Source organism: Ammospiza nelsoni, chromosome 15, assembly GCF_027579445.1.
Source record: "Ammospiza nelsoni isolate bAmmNel1 chromosome 15, bAmmNel1.pri, whole genome shotgun sequence".
Taxonomy (NCBI): domain Eukaryota; kingdom Metazoa; phylum Chordata; class Aves; order Passeriformes; family Passerellidae; genus Ammospiza; species Ammospiza nelsoni.
Genome location: NC_080647.1, coordinates 4,843,024 through 4,860,461, shown reverse-complemented (window position 1 = coordinate 4,860,461; position 17,438 = coordinate 4,843,024). Strand labels below are relative to the sequence as shown.

Below are 17,438 nucleotides of genomic sequence, written 5' to 3'. Positions count from 1 at the left end.
CGGCTCCTGTGCTGACAGGGTGGGAGGAATCACCCGGGCTTCTCAGCGCATTCCCTATGTCGGGAGAGCAGGATGGGTCCCTCCCGAGCTCTGCTTGAACCTGCCATGGGCAGAGCAGCTCCAGGCCTCAGGGAGTGCCTGAAGATTCCCTTTTGGATGTGCTGGGCTCTGTTCCCCAGCCCACATCCTTCAGGGCAGCGCTCTCCATCACGCTCCCTGCTGCTCCTGCTGCTCCTGCTGCTCCTGCTGCTCCCGGCTGCCCGAGGGTGCGGGCCCGGTGCCCGTGGGTGCGGGGCTGTGCGAGCCGGGGCCCGGCCCGGTGCCCGTGGGTGCGGGGCTGTGCGAGCCGGGGCCCGGCCCGGTGCCCGTGGGTGCGGGGCTGTGCGAGCCGGGGCCCGGCCCGGTGCCCGTGGGTGCGGGGCTGTGCGAGCCGGGGCCCGGGCTCCATATTTGGCTCCGGGCTGGCTGTCCCTCACCCCGGCAGCTCCGGGTTTGCCTGTGGCCGTATATGGAGCGGCTGCTCCGGGAGCTGCGGCTGACCTGAGTTAGCACCAGCAACATCTGTGTGAAACGCTGCTCCTGTGGTTCCCAGCTCATTAGGGTAAAGCCAGTCCTTGGATTGGCTTTGCAGTGAAGGGGGCAATTTGAAGAAAACAAAATTTCCATTAAATTCCATTTTTTTATTGTTTGTTAGTATGTGCATCATTATAATCTCCTTTGTGGTGCTGAAGTTATGCAAAGGGAGAGCAGAGCATAAGCAGAACATCTCTGTGTCAATAAGTCAGTAATTCATAATGACAATAATAAAAACCTCCTTCTCTGTGCAGAGCCAGCACTGTGCTTGCCACACAGATCCTGCTTTTCCCTTGGATGCTGTGTGAGTGCACAAGATGGATGGCATCGGGTTGGGACCTCACCCAGCTTCCCTGACAGAAGTTAGGATGGGGATGTGGGGTCACAGCTCTCCAGAGACTGTGCCTGCCCTGCAGACACCAAGGACACAACGGGAGAGGAGTGTCTGTGCAAAGAAGTGTGAACCACTTCTCTTTTGTCGCTGAGGTGGACAAAAGACTCTGGGAAGGAATGGGGAGGTTCAGCCTGTGCTTCCAAGGCCACGAGGAAGCAGTTTGTACCTCAAATGTGCCTCCAGCAAACTCCACTGCACCTGAAAAAACAACGTTCCCCTGAGTAATTAAATGTAAAATCTGACCAGCACAAGGGCTCTGCTCACACCTGTGCTTTTGGGTGGGCGCCTTTAAGGTACACAACACTCACATTTGTGTAGAGACAGCATCTTTAAGCTTCAGCCTGTTCCGTTTTGTGGGATGCCAGCTCTGACTCTTCAGAAGATACTTTTTGGTTCTAATAAGTTTCTTACCACTCCCATTTTCAACCTGATTTTCACCCCCTGATTTCTGCATCGAACCCCAGAGCGGCATCAAAAATTATTTCACTGATTTTGTTTACCTTATTTCCCTCCCTCCTTTTTTGTGACAGATTAAAAAGCAGCAGCAAGATGTGTTAGGCTTCTTGGAAGCCAACAAAATTGAATTTGAGGAGAAGGACATCGCAGCTAACGAGGAGAACCGGAAATGGATGCGGGAGAACGTCCCCGAGGACAGCCGGCCAGCGAGCGGGAACCCCCTGCCCCCCCGGCTCTTCAACGACAGCCGCTACCTGGGGGTGAGGCTGCTGCAGCCTCCTGTGCCTGCCCCCCGAGCTCCAGCCTCCTGTGCCTGTCCCCCGAGCTCCAGCCTCCTGTGCCTGCCCCCCGAGCTCCAGCCTCCTGTGCCTGTCCCCCGAGCTCCAGCCTCCTGTGCCTGCCCCCCGAGCTCCAGCCTCCTGTGCCTGTCCCCCGAGCTCCAGCCTCCTGTGCCTGTCCCCTCAGCTGCAGCCTCCTGTGCCTGTCCCCTGAGCTGCAGCCTCCTGTGCTCATCCCTCAGCTGCAGCCTCCTGTGCCTGTCCCCTCAGCTGCAGCCTCCTGTGCCTGTCCCCTCAGCTGCAGCCTCCTGTGCTCATCCCTCAGCTGCAGCCTCCTGTGCCTGTCCCCTCAGCTGCAGCCTCCTCTGCCTGTCCCCTCAGCTCCAGCCTCCTGTGCCTGCCCCCTGAGCTCCAGCCTCCTCTGCCTGTCCCCTCAGCTCCAGCCTCCTGTGCTCATCCCCCTCCTCTTCCTCACTGCTGCTGCCTGTGCCTCCCTGCAGTGAGCAGCAAGGCAGGCCTTGCCCAGCTGCAGTTGCCCAAACTGGGGAGGCTGTAGGAGGTGTTGGACATTTCCTCCCATCTTGGCTTTTAGTTATAATTGATTCTTGAGTTTTCCAGTCACACCATAGGAAAGATTTAAATGTAGACATCTTGATTTGGATCCTACCTTGCAGTACATACTTAATTTTCTTTTCCTGTGGGTTTTTTCCCATTTTATGGCTCTGAAAGTTGCCAGGTTTTTTTACTCCTTATCTTCCCCCATGATTGTGAACTAACACCTCAAAGAAATCTGGCCCTTTTACACCAAGCTTACATTCTGCAGCAAGTTCAGAGATCTGTTCTGCCCATGTGGGGTTTGCCAGTACATGTGAATCCCAGATCTCATGAACTGATGTCTGCCATGATCATAAATCAGTTTTCTGATCCTTCTTGGGATGAGCTCTGTGTGCTGCTGTGGTTCACTAACTCCAGTGCCTTGTACAGATTGAAACTCGTGTTGCAAACAAAAATCCTATGTAGTTATTTTAATGCTTGATCAAAAGTAAGTTGCCCTGCAGTACTTGTACTCAGCAGGCCATGCTGGAATGATTATTAGATTAAGTGTTAGTTTTATTTTTAAAACTGAGTATCTTCTGAACAGAGCTCACAGTGTGCATTCCTCTGGTCCTTTTGAAGTCTGTTTCTGACCTGCACAGTCTGTAAGTCAGGACCTGCCAGTTCTGGACCTTTGTGAGACAAATCTGTGCCTACTGAAAGAAATTATTCTCAATGTGCCAAGAATTTTTCTTGCTTGTAATAGAAGCAGAACTTGAAATAATATCCACAATGAACTGTTGTGCCACTTGTCTCTCAAAATTTTACTGACTGGTTGTGATAAGGAAAAAGGTTGGTTTGGAGTGACAGACATAAGGATCAGTAGTTATCTGAGAAGGGGTTGTTTGCAAGATTCTTGCTATGGTTTTATTTCATCCCCAAAATTTTGATTGATGTCATGTTGAACTCTTTAAATTTGGTCAGTTTCTGTAGCTGGATTCAAGTTGCTACAGTTCAGCTTTCAGGAAAGTAAAAGTTAATTCTGTGCCCAGAATTTGAACCTCTTTCTGTCTTTATCTGATGCCTCTCAAGCATGAAGTTCCCTGTTTGTTCCATCTGATGCAGCACAAGTGGCAGAGCAAAGAGCAAATTGGCCTTCCTGGCCCGTGCACAGCAGAGAGGCTGAGCTGGAGATGCTGTGTGGGCTGGCATGAGCCCTGCTCCTCAGGCCCAGCATTCCTGTCCTGGGAGATGCTGTGAAGCAGGCTCATGGCCTGTGCACCAGCCAGATAAACAATCCCTTTGTTATCAAGCAGCCTCAGTCCTGTCAACAGAAGGGCTTCAGGGAGGATTTACCATAATCACACACATTTTTATCAAACCAGCCCGCAAGTGCTGCATGTGCAAATGGAGCAATAATTTGATATCCCTGAAGTCCAGGCTGCTGGAATCTTCTGGTCCCTGTACTTTGTTCTGCTCTAGATGCAGCAGCCTCTCCTTAGAGCTGCTGCTCCTTAGGCTTTTGTCTCCCACACAGTCAGGAACCCAGAGCACCATGCCCTAAACAGCTCTCCCTGACTCCAACCTGAGACTGAGCTGCTGCCTGCCCTGGGGCTTCCCAGCCAGGACTCTGCATCCAAACATTGCCCAGGAAAGCTGGAGGAGCTGGTAAAGTTACAGTCAGTTAAAAATGGAGAGCAGGAAAGTCATTGGACTGATCCCTGCTGAGTTCAGAAGTCAGAGTGAGGGAATTGTGTGGTAACTTGGACAACAGTGAGCTTGCACAAAACTTGTGGGTTCCTTTAGTTGGAGTTTGGCAACTGGTATTTCTTTTTATTTATTTATTTATTACCTTCGTTTTCCTGGGAAGTGGTTGTGTGTGTTCAGGGCATTTGTAGTGCACTGTGAGCAAACAGTGCCACCCCATTGCCTTTGCTTGCACAGACTAATCCTTAGTGGGAAATGTGATGGGAGAGGTGCACTCTCAGTGTAAAAGGTGCACTCTGTGTAAAAGTTCCAGTTGAACTTCTGACAGATTGAGAGCTGGAGTCCCAGTTGCACAATTGCCATCCCTATCAGGAGTCAGCAATGACATCTGGGAACGTCAGGGTTTTTGCTGCCAAGGTCCAGGCTCAGCTGCTCCTGTTAGGGGAATGTCCACACCAGACCAATGACAACACCTGCCTTGTGTGGAGTCTGTCCCTTTGGGAGAGGCTGGAGCACCTCACAGCAACATCTTATTGGGACACAGAATGAATTCCCATCTTGTCCTTTCCAGCCTGACCAGTTTGTGTGCTGTTAGTGCTAATGCCATGTGCTGAGCTGATGCTGGATTTTGCATTCGGGCACAGGAAGCAGTTTGCTTGGTGTGGGTTGGGTGACACCCTGAACTGATTTGAGATTATTTCTGACAATTCACTCCTCTGTCTTTTATTCCCCCTCCCTCCTGCCATGCTGAAGGACTACGATGCTTTCTTCGAGGCGCGGGAGAACAACGCCGTGTACGCGTTCCTGGGCTTGACTGCCCCTCCTGGCTCAAAGGTGGGTGAGCACCTCCTCACAGGGAGCCTGTGGCTTCCTCCTCCTCCTCCTCTGCTCACAATAGGATCTGGTGCATGTGCTGTCATTGCCCCCATCAATCTCCCTGGGAGATACTCATATTCCAGAGGCTCTCAGGCTTCAGTTTCAAAAGAGTTTCTTAATATTTGTACTGAAGAATGCATAAGAAACCTAGCTGAAAAAAATTACCCCAAAATCAAAGAATGTTTTCAATTCAGTGAAAAAAAATTCATTCATTTGAAATTTTGATGAGATTTTTCTACTAGAAAATCCCTTGAAACCAGAGTCACTGTTTCTGAAATAACATGGTCTTGCTTCAGAGTAATTTTTTCCTCTGGCTTGTTATCCAAAGCTTATTTTCCTTTGCCAATTACGAACTGGGTTACTGCTTTGTGGATGCAATGGGCTGGAATTCTCCTTTTGATTTTGATAGGATAAGACAAGCCTGCTTTATATGTTTCACTTGACAGCAGCAGGATCCTCCAGGTCACTTCCAGCTTTCCTGTTCCAGTGGATAAACACGCCGCTCCCTTTCAGCTTTACTCATGTACAAGCTGAAGGTCATGCTGGGCACATCACTAAGAGACCTAATTTTAAAGGTGGATGGTGACCATGAGCAGGGAGCACTGCAGGTTGTGGGGCAGACTGAAGCAGTTTTGGGAGCCAGATTTCCAGCAGTAGCTCCACTGGGGATGGTGTGATAAGAAAAAATTGCCTCGTGCACAGCTGCCCAGAGCAGCTGGGATCTGCACCCCAGCATTACCCACTGCTGGCATCAAACCAGCTGCACACAGTGCCACAGTCCTGGTGAAGTTCCTTGGAACATCTGCACTTCACTGCTCAGCAGAGTGTGCAGGATGGATCCAAAGAACCAGGGAGCAATCCTGAGACTGTGGGATGCAGGGAAGCTCGTGCCTTTCCCCTGGGAAGTGCAGTGGTACCAGAGAGCAGCTGCTGCCATAACAAATCAGGTCACCTGTCTCAGTGACGTTGGGAACGTCGGCTGCTTCCAGACCCGCTGGCTGGCAGGAGCTCTGCTTCTGTCCTGAGGGATGCTCCAATTCTGTCCTCACCTAAGGAAAAGGTGAATTTTAAACAGAAGGGATAGAACACAGCTGTACCCTGCTGAACTTCCATGTTGTGTTGGGCTGATGATGGTAAATAACCTTTGCAGCAGTGACCTTGTACCCCTTGTGTCCTGCTCTGGGGCTGACTTTGGGAATCCCTCCCACAATTAGGATGTCCAGTCAAGTTGGTTGCAGGCTGCTGAGGGGGGTACAGAGATTTGTAGGTGCTGAAAATGATGTTTCCGGCATAGCTGTGTACAGCTTGGATATAATGCTATAGGGAATGACATGGCAACTGCAGAAAATGGCAGGAGGCTGGGAGCAGCCTTGGCAGGAAACCTCCATTGGATGCCATAAGGAGAGATTTGGGAAGTTATCTGACTCTGAACACAAAGGTTTGATATCAATGCTAAACAGGACTGGCTCAGAAATGAGCATGGTAAATCCAGGTAACTATTTTCTGAGCCCTGGTGGTTTGGTTTGTCCTTTGGATCTACAAACTCTGGAAAAGACTGGCCTTCAGTTTTTCTTAAACATCTCTACTTCAAGCAATATGAGTGGATTTTAAAGGGAGAGGGTTTTGTAAGTTAAAAGCTATGTTTAATTATTTATTTATTGTGGATTTAAGGACTGAGAGGATGCTCAGTGAGGGGCCTTGAGGGAGAAATAAGGAAAAGTATGAAAGAGGGACAGTGTCAGGCCTGGAAAACTGAGCCTCTCCCAGATAACCTGGAGGCCTACGCCCAAGGAAATGGAATTTGACGTGCAAGAAAAATAGGTTAGCAGGTTACCTGTTCCAACCTTCCTGGGCTTGAGGGAAATACCAGGAATCCTCTCCAGCTTTCCAGTGCCTGTTCTGAAGAAATGTACTTTGTATTGAAAAAAAACCCCAACCAGTGAGGTGCCACCATTGCAGTGCCCTGGGCTGGTTACGGGAGTTGTTACAAAGCCAAGGGAACCTTCTCCTCTTTCTTACCATTCAAAGAACCACTTGTCTTTTAGACAATATCAAACACACTGCTTTTTAACAGGCTCTGTATCTCTTTTTGATCTTCCTTTCATTGCTCACCTGCTTTTTGTGCTGTGGATGGCCAGGATGTCCTCACACAAGGCCTGTGGGTGCACGGTGACATCTGAGCCCTGGTGACATCCTGGCCCTGCTCTCTGAGCCCTGACAGGCCAGCAGAGCAGAGCACAGGCCAGCAGAGCAGAGCACAGGCCAGCAGAGCAGAGCACAGCAGCTCCAGCCAGGCTCTTCCCACGCCCTGGGTTCAAAGGCAGGATGAGGGCAGTTAGCCAGGACAGCCAGAGTGAGCCACACATCCAAGATACAGAGATACACGTGGGACTTCCTGCCCTGCAGGCTGGGGTCACCCACTGTGTCTCCTCCTAAAAAGATCATACAGACTTCTTGGAAATTCCCCTCCTAGTCCTTTCTCCTCATTTGTTTTGTTTATGTAGCAATGCTGGGTCATGGAACAATGATATTGAATCTGTTATCTTGAGTATTTGTGTGCAGTCATAAAAGCAAATGGCTCCAGCACATCTTGGCAGATGTTGAACTTTGTCCTTTCAAATAAACCAGGCTGTCCCCACTGAGGTGCTGCACTGAGGGCACTGGGAATTCATTTCTGATTCATCTCCTTCTAGGTCATGGTGCTGCTGGCAGGTAATTAAATTAATCTGCAGTCAAAAGTACACTTGGAGAAACCAAAGGGAAATTCCTTCTGCATTTCTTCTGTTGTCATTCTGTTCCCATTTGTGATCACCTTACAAAGGCTGAAAGAAGATTGAAAAATGCAGGTTATTGTTTTATAGTGTTCCTTTGGAAACATGCTGAGAAACTACTAACATGTAATTGTTCTTTGCTGTTTCAGGAAGCTGAAGCACTGGCCAAGCAGCAAGCGTGAATTTCAACTGCCTTAAATGTCTGTAAAGGGAATTTCCACAGCTTTTTATAAAATAGTTCAACTGTCTCTGCTTCAAGAAATGTAGATGTGATTTCTAACATTTGATTGGTGCTTGCAGCATTCACTGTCCATAACACAAATTGAACACAGGATGGAAATGGGAATTTCAGGGTAGGGAGCAGGAGTGGGTTTTGATGGAAGCTGAAGCAATCAGACATGAATGAGTTACATTTAGTTTAAACTGTCCTGGCAATTCATCCATTTTGTGTAAACTTAAAGAAACTATTTTAGTACTAAAAATGCAGATGGGTTTTACCTAGAGATCCAACTATTTAAACTATGGAAAACAGCATCTAAAACCTCGTCAGATACTAATTTAGTGCCTGAGTTGCCTCAAAAATGTTACTGAGTTACACAGTAAATTTTCAGTGTCTTTCCTGGTTTCAGATGAATTTGTAGGTGGTACTGTGTAGTTTAACCATTGTAGTCACTTTGGAAAGTTGTGTTTGTCTTCTGTAGAATGGATATTTAAGGTTTGTATTGTTACACAGTTGTACAGGTGATAAACCCCCCACAAACCCCATGTGCTCTCATTTAAGGGATCTGTGTGGGCTCTTTGGACAGAAAGGGCAATGGACACAGGTCCCTCCAGCTGCCTAAGCACGAGCAATGACACATCTGGGGCAAGATTCAATGTTGCAAACAAGCCAAAACAGCCAGAAATGGCCTTTCCTTACCTGTGTAAGGGTGAAAGCCTTTAATGTATTTCTCTACAAAAATACCAGTTCACACTGCTTAGAGCATTAAACATCTCACTGCATGTTCAAGTAGCCATTAGGTTCATATAGTATTTTTTCAAATGAGGAAATAAATGCTTGAATAGCAAAAAGTTATTGTAATTAAGCAAGACTTCTTTTTTTTTAAGGTATAAAAACTTAATTTCCATTCTTATTGCCATATCATAAAACTATAATAGGAATTTCAAATCTCTCAGTGTCTTGTGTGGATGAATTTACCACGTGCAATATTAACCTGTGTGTTCTCCCAGTGCTCATGAGGGAGCCTGTAATTCCTGACCATATTTTAATTCCTGATTTATCATTTTGGGAGCCTGGGAAGGAGGTGGAAGCTTGTGCTTACAAAGCAGCACAGCATCACAAGGCAGAGGGATGGATGGATGGATGGATGGATGGATGGATGGATGGATGGATGGATGGATGGATGGATGCTGCCTTACCTTAAAGATTAACACACACAAAACTGTGCTTTTTATTAACACCTTTTGTCAGGAGTTACTGCAGTTCTGTGAAATTTAAGGTCTTTTGGGGATGGAAGTTTCATTATGTTTTAAATCCAGCATCAGATTATTGTTGTTCAGTATGATTTCATCTTTCTGAACGAGGTTGTTTTTCTTTCTTAATATTGGCCAAAATCTTTCTCTGTGTCTAAACTCCTGCTCAAGTTTTTGGGAACTGTGGAATACTAAGTGAAGGGTGGTGAGGAAAGTGGGATTTGACACACAAGTCTCTGTACCCACAGCAGTTTGCTGTGCTTCCTGTGCACGTTTGGTGAATTCCAGCCATTATTTTGGAGAAGCTGTAATTAAAAGTAGCTGCCAAATTCTGTCAGTTCAGCGACCCAAAACATTCTGAAACGAGGTCAATCCCTGTCTCAATGGTCAAGAGAATTGCCAAGTTTAAGAAAGCAAAGTCACTGCCCTCGTCTGTCCCCCCCTTGCCATATGGGAGCATTCAAACTGTATCAGCATTCCTAAGGCAGCTCTGGCGAGCCAGGCTGAATTATTCCTTTGTCCGGGGAACAAGGCACCAACACAAACTGAAAATACCCAAAATCTCTTTGTTGTGTGTGTAAAACTTGAGTTTTTTGATGCAGATCTCTTGCATGACTTTAGGAGTGCCAGGAATCTGTTACCTCTGTGCTGGTTTTCTGTTTCCATGGGTGCAAGAACTGAATTTGTTCTTTTCTTTCTTATTTTTTTCCTATGTAGAAAGCAGGCCTTGAGGATTTAACCTGTATGTTAACCATTCCTGTATCATTCCAATAAAGTTGGTTTAGAACACTTTCTCACTCCATGACTTGTTTGCATGTTTTGTTCACAGTTTGAAGCTGAAATAAGTGAATTTTTCAGATGGAAATACTGCTTTTTAAAAGCTCAGGATTTATACAAGGTGAACATCAGGGATCTGCTGCTGAGAGTGAAGTTTGGATCTCTCACCTGTTGCAGCTAATGGGATTTAACTACTAAATGGGATTTAATTTAGGATGCACCTACCCAAAGCAGTGTCAAGGTTTGGGTTATTCCTCATTCTCCTGCTTTCCCACTCCTTCCGCAGGGCAGGGACAGTCGGAAGTGGCTGGGACACAGCAGCTGCTCCCACACTCAGAGCTCACCCAGCCCTCCCCTGCTCATTCACAAACTGTAATTAATTAGCTTTGTGCTGCTCCCAGCAGGGAGCTGTGCTGTTTTCTATTTGTGTTGCCACAGGGCAGTGCAGGATAAATTTTAAACTAAAACTTCACTTACACCTTCCCTGTTTGCCAGGTAGATCAGCTTCCTGCTTCATGTGCTGAAGTTGTGCACCACCTGTGAGATCTGCAGAGTTACAGAAACGACATTCGCTGCCTCTGACCTGCCCTGGGGTTTGCCCAAACTCCAGACTTCAGTTTGCATTGTCTGGTGAAAACTAATAACCTGACTTTTTCCAGAGTGGTTGGTAATTTGTGCAGGATCAGCTTCTGTGTGAGCAGCTGAAGCACAGCCAAGCACCATCAGGCACAGGGGAAAAGGGCCAGCAATGCCATTTCTAAGTTGTAATGAATCCCATTTACCCCCCGTGTATCCACTCCACTCATGCAACTCAGAAAAATCGCTGCTTTGCTTTTTTTTTAATTAAAAAAATCCTAAAAACCCAGTTGTTATTCATTAATATAAGTTCAATGAAAATAGTTTCCCAAAATCTTTAAAAAGCAAGCTACACATGTGCATGCAATGTGTGACAACTTTCCCTACACCACATTGCTCAGATCCTGATCCCAAGGCACAAACAAATCATTCTCAATCGTTACCATTTACTGAGTTTCCTGCAGAAATATTCTGTGATTTATCCATATTCTGGGATCTTGGTAGAATGTTTTAGATTGAAGGGTTCGTTATGATAGTTTTGAAGTTTATTAATAAAAATTTTGGACTGCATTGGTAAACATGCAGAAATGAAAAAGAATTTTAAAAGTTTAGGTGACGAAGTAGAAATTGCTGGATTAATACAGGTAAGCACAATAGTGAGTACTGAGTATGCAAAATATATATATTTAGTGGAAAACACACATATTTAGTACAAAATATATGTGTTGTGTTCATGAAGTATATGTCAGACTTGGCCCAGTATATCTCGTAACATGAATATACAGTAGTTCATTATGTATAATATTATATATTTATAAATATTTATACACATACAGAATAAAGTAATATATAATTCTTATACTGTGATTCCTTCTCTTAAAGGTAAGTTTATTGTAAATATCATCAGGAACTTGTCCATTTCTTCATTTTAATTTGCTCACTATTTCAAAATCCTTAATAAAGGGAAACCAGCACATCATTAATCCACTGTCAGCATCACTGTAATTCCCACATGGCCTCAGTTCTTTCCGGAACCCTTTCCCAGCAGGCAGAGGTTATTTTATTTACACGGAGCGAAGTGGATCGCACACACATTTCCCAGCCAGGAGCTGCCCGAGTCCCGCCCGCCCGCTCTGAGGGGCCGCAATGGCGCCCGGGCCCGCAGCGCCGCCGCGCGCGCCGTTGCTGCGGCAACCAGCGGCCACTCAGCGGCCGAGGCGAGCCCGTCCCGCCTTTCTATTGGGTGGTACAGCTGTCAGTCAGCATTAAACCCCGCCTCTCTTCTACTTAAGCCGCGCCGGGTGCGGTGGGGTTGTGTGGGAGGCGCTCCTCTGGGGTGGGGGGCGGTGTTGGAATGAAATTCCTTTGGAATGGGAAATAAAGCGCCGCAGCCGCCGTGCTTGGGAGAAAAACCACAACATACAACACGATTTCTCACATGAAACCTTTCAAACCAGTCAGTATCTGTGTCATGTTTATGTGCATGCAAAGTGCGCAGCCTGTGCTGAAAGAAGAGACTTCATTTACATGCAGCCATAGTTCATATAGTATCATTCAGTGTAGTAGAATTTTCTCCATATATGAATGATATGAGTAATTTTTTATTATTTTTCAATGTATAGTCAGCTCTAAAGTCTGACATCCTTGTCTTGCTGTTTATCCTAAGTGCAATTTGTGCTCAGCTTCTGAACTGACTTTGGTTCTATCTCATTCTGACTTTATTTTTGTAAAATAAAAGGGAATTTCTTTTTGGTGAGTTCTAATTGAGAGAACACGTTGATTTCCTTGGCTATTGATGCATTTACCACCTGAATCCCAGACTGGTTTGGGTTGGAAGGGATGGTAAAGCTCATCTCATTCCACCCCCCACCATGGGCAGGGACACATTCCATAGATCACATTGCTGGGTATGAAATGGAAGTTGATTAGCTTTTAATCACCCCACACAAATTACCTGACTTGATTTCTTCCTCTCTGTTACTTTTGTGTCTTGTTGAAACAGCTGCACAAAAATTCCAGCTGCAGCTGGCACTAATTGCAAGCTTGGTGAGCTTTAAAACTGGTTGGAATTTGATCCACCCTGGTTCCTGCCCCCAAGGGCTGCAGGCAGTGACTCTGCTGGAGTCCCAGCCACACCTTCTGTGCAGAAATTGCTCATGAACCATGATTAAAAAATCAGCTAATTTTGAACAGCTTTTAAATATTAAACGAGTTTTATATCAATTTGGTGGGAGTAAAAATAGCTTTCATTTTGCCTCCATAAAAACCTGAAGTTTTTCATGAAATGCAGGAGAAAATGAGGGAAGAGAGATAACTTTACAGACTTCATTGAACCTGTATGGCCAGAATTACTCCAAACCTAATTTCCAAGGCACAACATGATTTCCCACTGACAGAGGGCAGGGTTAGATTGGATATTAGGAAGAAATTCTTCCCTGTGAGGATGGGGAGGTCCTGGCACAGGTTGCCCTGGAAGCTGTGGCTGCTCCATCCCTGGATGTGTCCAAGGCCAGGTTGGGCAGGGCTTGGAGCAGCCTGGGATGGTGGAGGATGTCCCTGCCCATGGCATTGATGATAATTTGTGTCTTGCTCCTGTCATTAAACAGTGTATTTTTAGAATCTTTTGTCTTGTACTTAGACGAGATTCAGCTTCTGCTTCGTTGGGTTTTTTTTAAATTCGGAGAAAAAGGAAATTTAGAAAAGTCACCAACAGAAAACTCTCCAGACTGTCTGTGGGCTGGATCCTGTGCTGAGGGGAGGGCTCAGTGCCTGAGCTTGGCTTCAGCTTGAAGAGGACACCTAAAACCACCATGGGAAGTGCCAGAGGTAATTTTTTAACCCCTAAAGAGCAGGTTTGGTTAAGGAGCATTACGACTGTGCAGGGCTGTCCCTTGGCTGCTGCCTTCAGGTTGGCACATTGTCCTGTTTGCCAGTCACAGACACAGGGTATTTCATCAAAATCCGGGGGAAAGGAAGTTGCCAACTTCCTCCCCATGAGTGGCACATCACCAGACTCTAAATTTAGCTGCCTGTTTCCAAAGGGGAAGTGGTGCAAGTCCGCAGGTCAGCTGAGCAGCACTGAGCTCCTGCCAGTGGAAGTGTTGGTGGAATTCGGTTCCGATTTCAGCCCCGACTCTCTGCTCCTTCCCCGTGCCCCGTTCTGGCTGTCAGCAGCTCCTCAGCATCACACCGTGGTCAGGAACATCTCAATTCATTTTCAAACATCCTCTTTTAGCTGCAGCCCTCTCTTTGTGTTCAAAAACCGCGCCCTCTCCCAGCGGGATCACTTCTGTTTTATGAGTTCAAAATGCTGGGGAGTTGCATCATGAGCACGTCAGGCTTCTTGTGCACTGGCAGCAGTGAGGAAAGGCTGGGGAACCGTCTGCCCCCTCCCAGCAGCTCTGCAGGACAGCTCTGGGCTCAGGGAAATCCATCCTGGACCTGGCTGGGCTTGGTGAGTTGGGCTTTTTGTGCCTTTTTCTTTTCCTTATGCTTTGTTCCAGAACACAGGAACCACTTATTTCATTTGGAGGAGACCGGTTTTTCCAAGATTGCCAAGTTTTAGCTCTTCATGAGCACTTTCAAACCAATAAACCAAAATTATCAGCCGGTAAGGAGCTGGGTACCCTGAGGTCCTACAGACCAGGGTAAGGACCGGGTTACCCATGTCCTACAGGGCATAGAGCTTTCCAAATTCCATGGATCTTTAGCAAGATTTAGACTGCCAATTCTTCTTTCTTTGGAAAATGATTTATCAAGTTCCCATAAGTGCTTAAGAAAGTGCTGCCCTGCTTTATGCATTTGTAAATGACTCTGTAGATAACCAGGTCTGCTGCCTTTCCTGCCTGCTTTGGCCTGAAATTCCTGTGTTCCTTTCACCTTCTGTATCACAAAAATAAAGAACCCTACAAAAATAAAAAAACAAACAGTTGTGCTGTGCCAGTGTGTAAATTTTGGGGAAAAGGTGAAAATTTCCTTCTCTCAAATAAGTGAAGTTTTAGAATATTTTCTGGAAGGAGCATTGGGATTGAAAAGTGACCCAGTGTAGTGAGGAATTTCAAATATACCAGAGTATAGGGGCATGGTGAAAAGTGTTGAGCCACAAGCAGACTTTGGGTCTGTGGATACTTCAATTATGCAGAGATTTAAAGGATATTTAAAATAACTGAATGATTTTCTTATGTTCATGTTTCCCATTCTTTAATAAGAGCAGTGGTTCAGGTCAGACTCTTAATGTGAAGATTCCCATTGATTTTAACAGTAGGTGAATTGGAAAGGGATGATAAGGAACCATTAAGTGTAATAAATTATTTTGAGACACTTTTCACTATTATCACTATTGAGGAAGACAAATTAACTATTTCTATCTTTTAAGTTCATCATTAAGAGGGACTCTAAACACATTTGATCTGCATTTTGAATACAGTTTTGTTCTATTTGCAGAACTCTCAGTTTCTTTTGAAGCTCCTTGGCACCTCACAGAAGTGCTCAAGTCAGAAATGCCTCTAAATATAAATATAGTCTTTATTTCCTTTCTATGTCACCTCTTTAGCTCTTGGAAATGGTTGTCTTGTAATGGAAAACATTGATTAATTACTGATGATATTGATACAGACAAGTAAAATGATTCTGCTGATTTTTACAGCTTACAAAGTGCAATCTGTCTGAAGTAGCCACGATGAGGAAGAGACCTGGCAGCAGAAGGGATGTTACAGATGAAGCAGCTGATTAAAGCCCTTCCTGTACCTTCAGAATGATTTTTGTGGACATGGTAAAGAGGAAAAGCATGCAGCTTAATGTTTGCTAAAAATAAATGCTTGAGAGGGAAGGAAAAATCACTGTCTTTGTGAGAAGTGCACTGGTCATCAGTGCACTTCTCACAAAGACAGTGATTTTTCCTGATTAGTAAAAATAACAATAATAGCAACAATAATAATATAATTATTCTATAATAGTTGTTGAATAATAGTTGTTGCTGTTGTGTTGTGCCTGTCTCTCCATTCCAGGGCTCCATGGAACTCTGGTGATCCCTGCTGCTCACACTTGTCACCATGCTGGCAGAAGGCATCCTAACGAGGCTCATCTACAGAGAAAGCTGTCATCAAGATAAGCCTCGCAAATCCCCTGCATCCCAAAAGGCCAAAGAGGGAATCTGGAGACAGAAACTTGTAGACATCCCAAGAATTAAAGGCTTTGCTGATGGATGTGAGAAGCAGGAGGAGCTCTCTGCCAGAAGCAGCAAAGTAGAAGCCGGGAGCAGCCCCCGATGGGGATCCATAGGGAAGGAGCCTGCAAAGGATCAGCGAATGCTGGTTAAAGGCACTGCATCCCCAGCTGTACACATCCCCAGGAGAGGAGGGAGCCTGGACGAGGTGGATTTGTACAGGTCCTGGCCATGCAACAGCATTTACCAGAACTACCCTGACCTGCAGATCGGGGGGGACCGCGTGGGGGGCCCCACGTGTGACTCGGGCTGTGTCCTGGACCACGGGTGTGATGAGCTCCCTGATGGGCCTGTGCTGCTCTCCGTAGACATTCCCCTGGGTCAGTCCCCTCTGTGTGAGCATCCCAGAAAGCCCACTGGGATGTCCCTGCCTGGAGATGAAGCTGGAGAAAGGAGCCTCCTGCTCAGCGAGGAGCCCCTGTCCAACTCCACGCTCAACAAGTACATGGAAGCCAAAGTGGCAGAGCTCTACAAACAGTTTTTTGAAGAAAGCCTGGCCAGGTGTGGTTCCATAACAAACCTGCTGACCTGCAGCTGGATAAGGAACAGCCTGGACCAGATAAGTGTTCAGATCTCCCAGGAGCAGAACATAGAAACCTCCAGAGCCAGAGGAGCCCTCCTGCACTCGTTGGCTTTGTTCAGCTCCCGCAACGCTCCCAACAGGAACAGCTCCGAGTTCAGCACCCCAAACCTCCAAATCTCCAACACAGGGGCTGCAAAACGGAGCTGCAGGATGGAATTCACATCCTGACTGAGCTGCTCAGCTCAGGAGAGGGATGGGATTCAGGTATGAGTGATTCACTGCAAGGATTAGGTTGGGAAATGGAAACATTTGCACACTACACTTGTTCTAGTTAATATTTTAAGTCTTAAACCCCTTTGGTAGGAGGACAAGTAAAGGTCATTGTTTTCTGGTTTTTAATGTGGAATTTGAAATTAATTTCTCTCAAAAATACTGGTTAATCATGTTTTTATAATATATATAGAATCATAGAACTGTTGAAGTTGGAAATGACCACTGAGATCAAGTCCAACCATTAACACAGCACCACTAAATCATATCCTCAAGTGCCACATCCACACATAAAAGCATTAATTTTCTGCAAAATCAGCAAGCAAAGATGACTGCAGCATTCCTGAAAAAATAGTGCAAGATTCCTGCGTCTTCATCTGGAAATTTAAATGCAGATTTTCATATGGAAATACTGCTGTTTAGCACTGAAACACATTTTCTCCCTTTGCTCTTGCTTCTCAGCAAATATTTCAGCTGGAAATTATTCATTATGTCACCACTGTAAAATGATAGATGAATTGGACTGTTACCTGCTCTGCAGAAGTTTTTTTTTTCCTAATAAAGTTTCTTGTTGGTTTTTTTGCTTGTGGTTGGTGTTTTTTTGTTCGTTTGTTTTAATCTTTATTTCTTGGGCATTTCTTAAAATCATCTGTGAACTCAAAGAAAATATCAGCAGGACTGAGAAAAAACTGCTCCTGAGGGAAAAGTGTTCTAAGTGGGCAATGAAAGGACTTCTCTCTCTTTATTAAAATGACGGGGAAAGATAATTCCTGATAAGGAAACAAATTAATAAAATCAGACTCATACACATCCAAGACGTGACTGGTCCTTGCCTGACCCAAAATTCCCACTGACCTTGGTGCAAGGAGTGTGAGCAGTACTGAATCTCATCCTTGCTTTCTAGGAGCATGGCAGGAAAAGGATGATTTGCTTCCATTGCATTGCCCTAATTCCATGTATGTCTCATTAATCTCCTCCTCAGCATTCAAAATCAGGCCAAGAGTCC

The 17,438-nt window shown here is 45.8% G+C and overlaps 2 protein-coding genes across 2 annotated transcripts in view; both read left to right on the top strand.

The window, feature by feature from the left end:
• The window catches only part of SH3BGRL (SH3 domain binding glutamate rich protein like), a 30,130-nt gene extending 20,266 nt beyond the window's left edge, over positions 1 to 9,864 (top strand). The window contains exons 2-4 of the mRNA XM_059482786.1: positions 1,498 to 1,683; positions 4,696 to 4,776; positions 7,739 to 9,864. Of these exons, the coding sequence (XP_059338769.1) occupies positions 1,498 to 1,683; positions 4,696 to 4,776; positions 7,739 to 7,771 (300 nt within the window). The 3' untranslated portion in view covers positions 7,772 to 9,864. The remainder of the gene's footprint in view (positions 1 to 1,497; positions 1,684 to 4,695; positions 4,777 to 7,738) is intronic.
• Positions 9,865 to 15,087: 5,223 nt separating this feature from the next.
• On the top strand, positions 15,088 to 16,968 carry LOC132080128 (TLR adapter interacting with SLC15A4 on the lysosome-like). The gene is made up of 2 exons (XM_059483140.1): positions 15,088 to 15,186; positions 15,422 to 16,968. Exon 2 carries the CDS (start codon positions 15,467 to 15,469, stop codon positions 16,388 to 16,390), a length of 924 nt encoding a protein of 307 aa, XP_059339123.1. The 5' UTR covers positions 15,088 to 15,186; positions 15,422 to 15,466; the 3' UTR covers positions 16,391 to 16,968.
• The last annotated feature ends 470 nt before the right edge of the window (positions 16,969 to 17,438 follow it).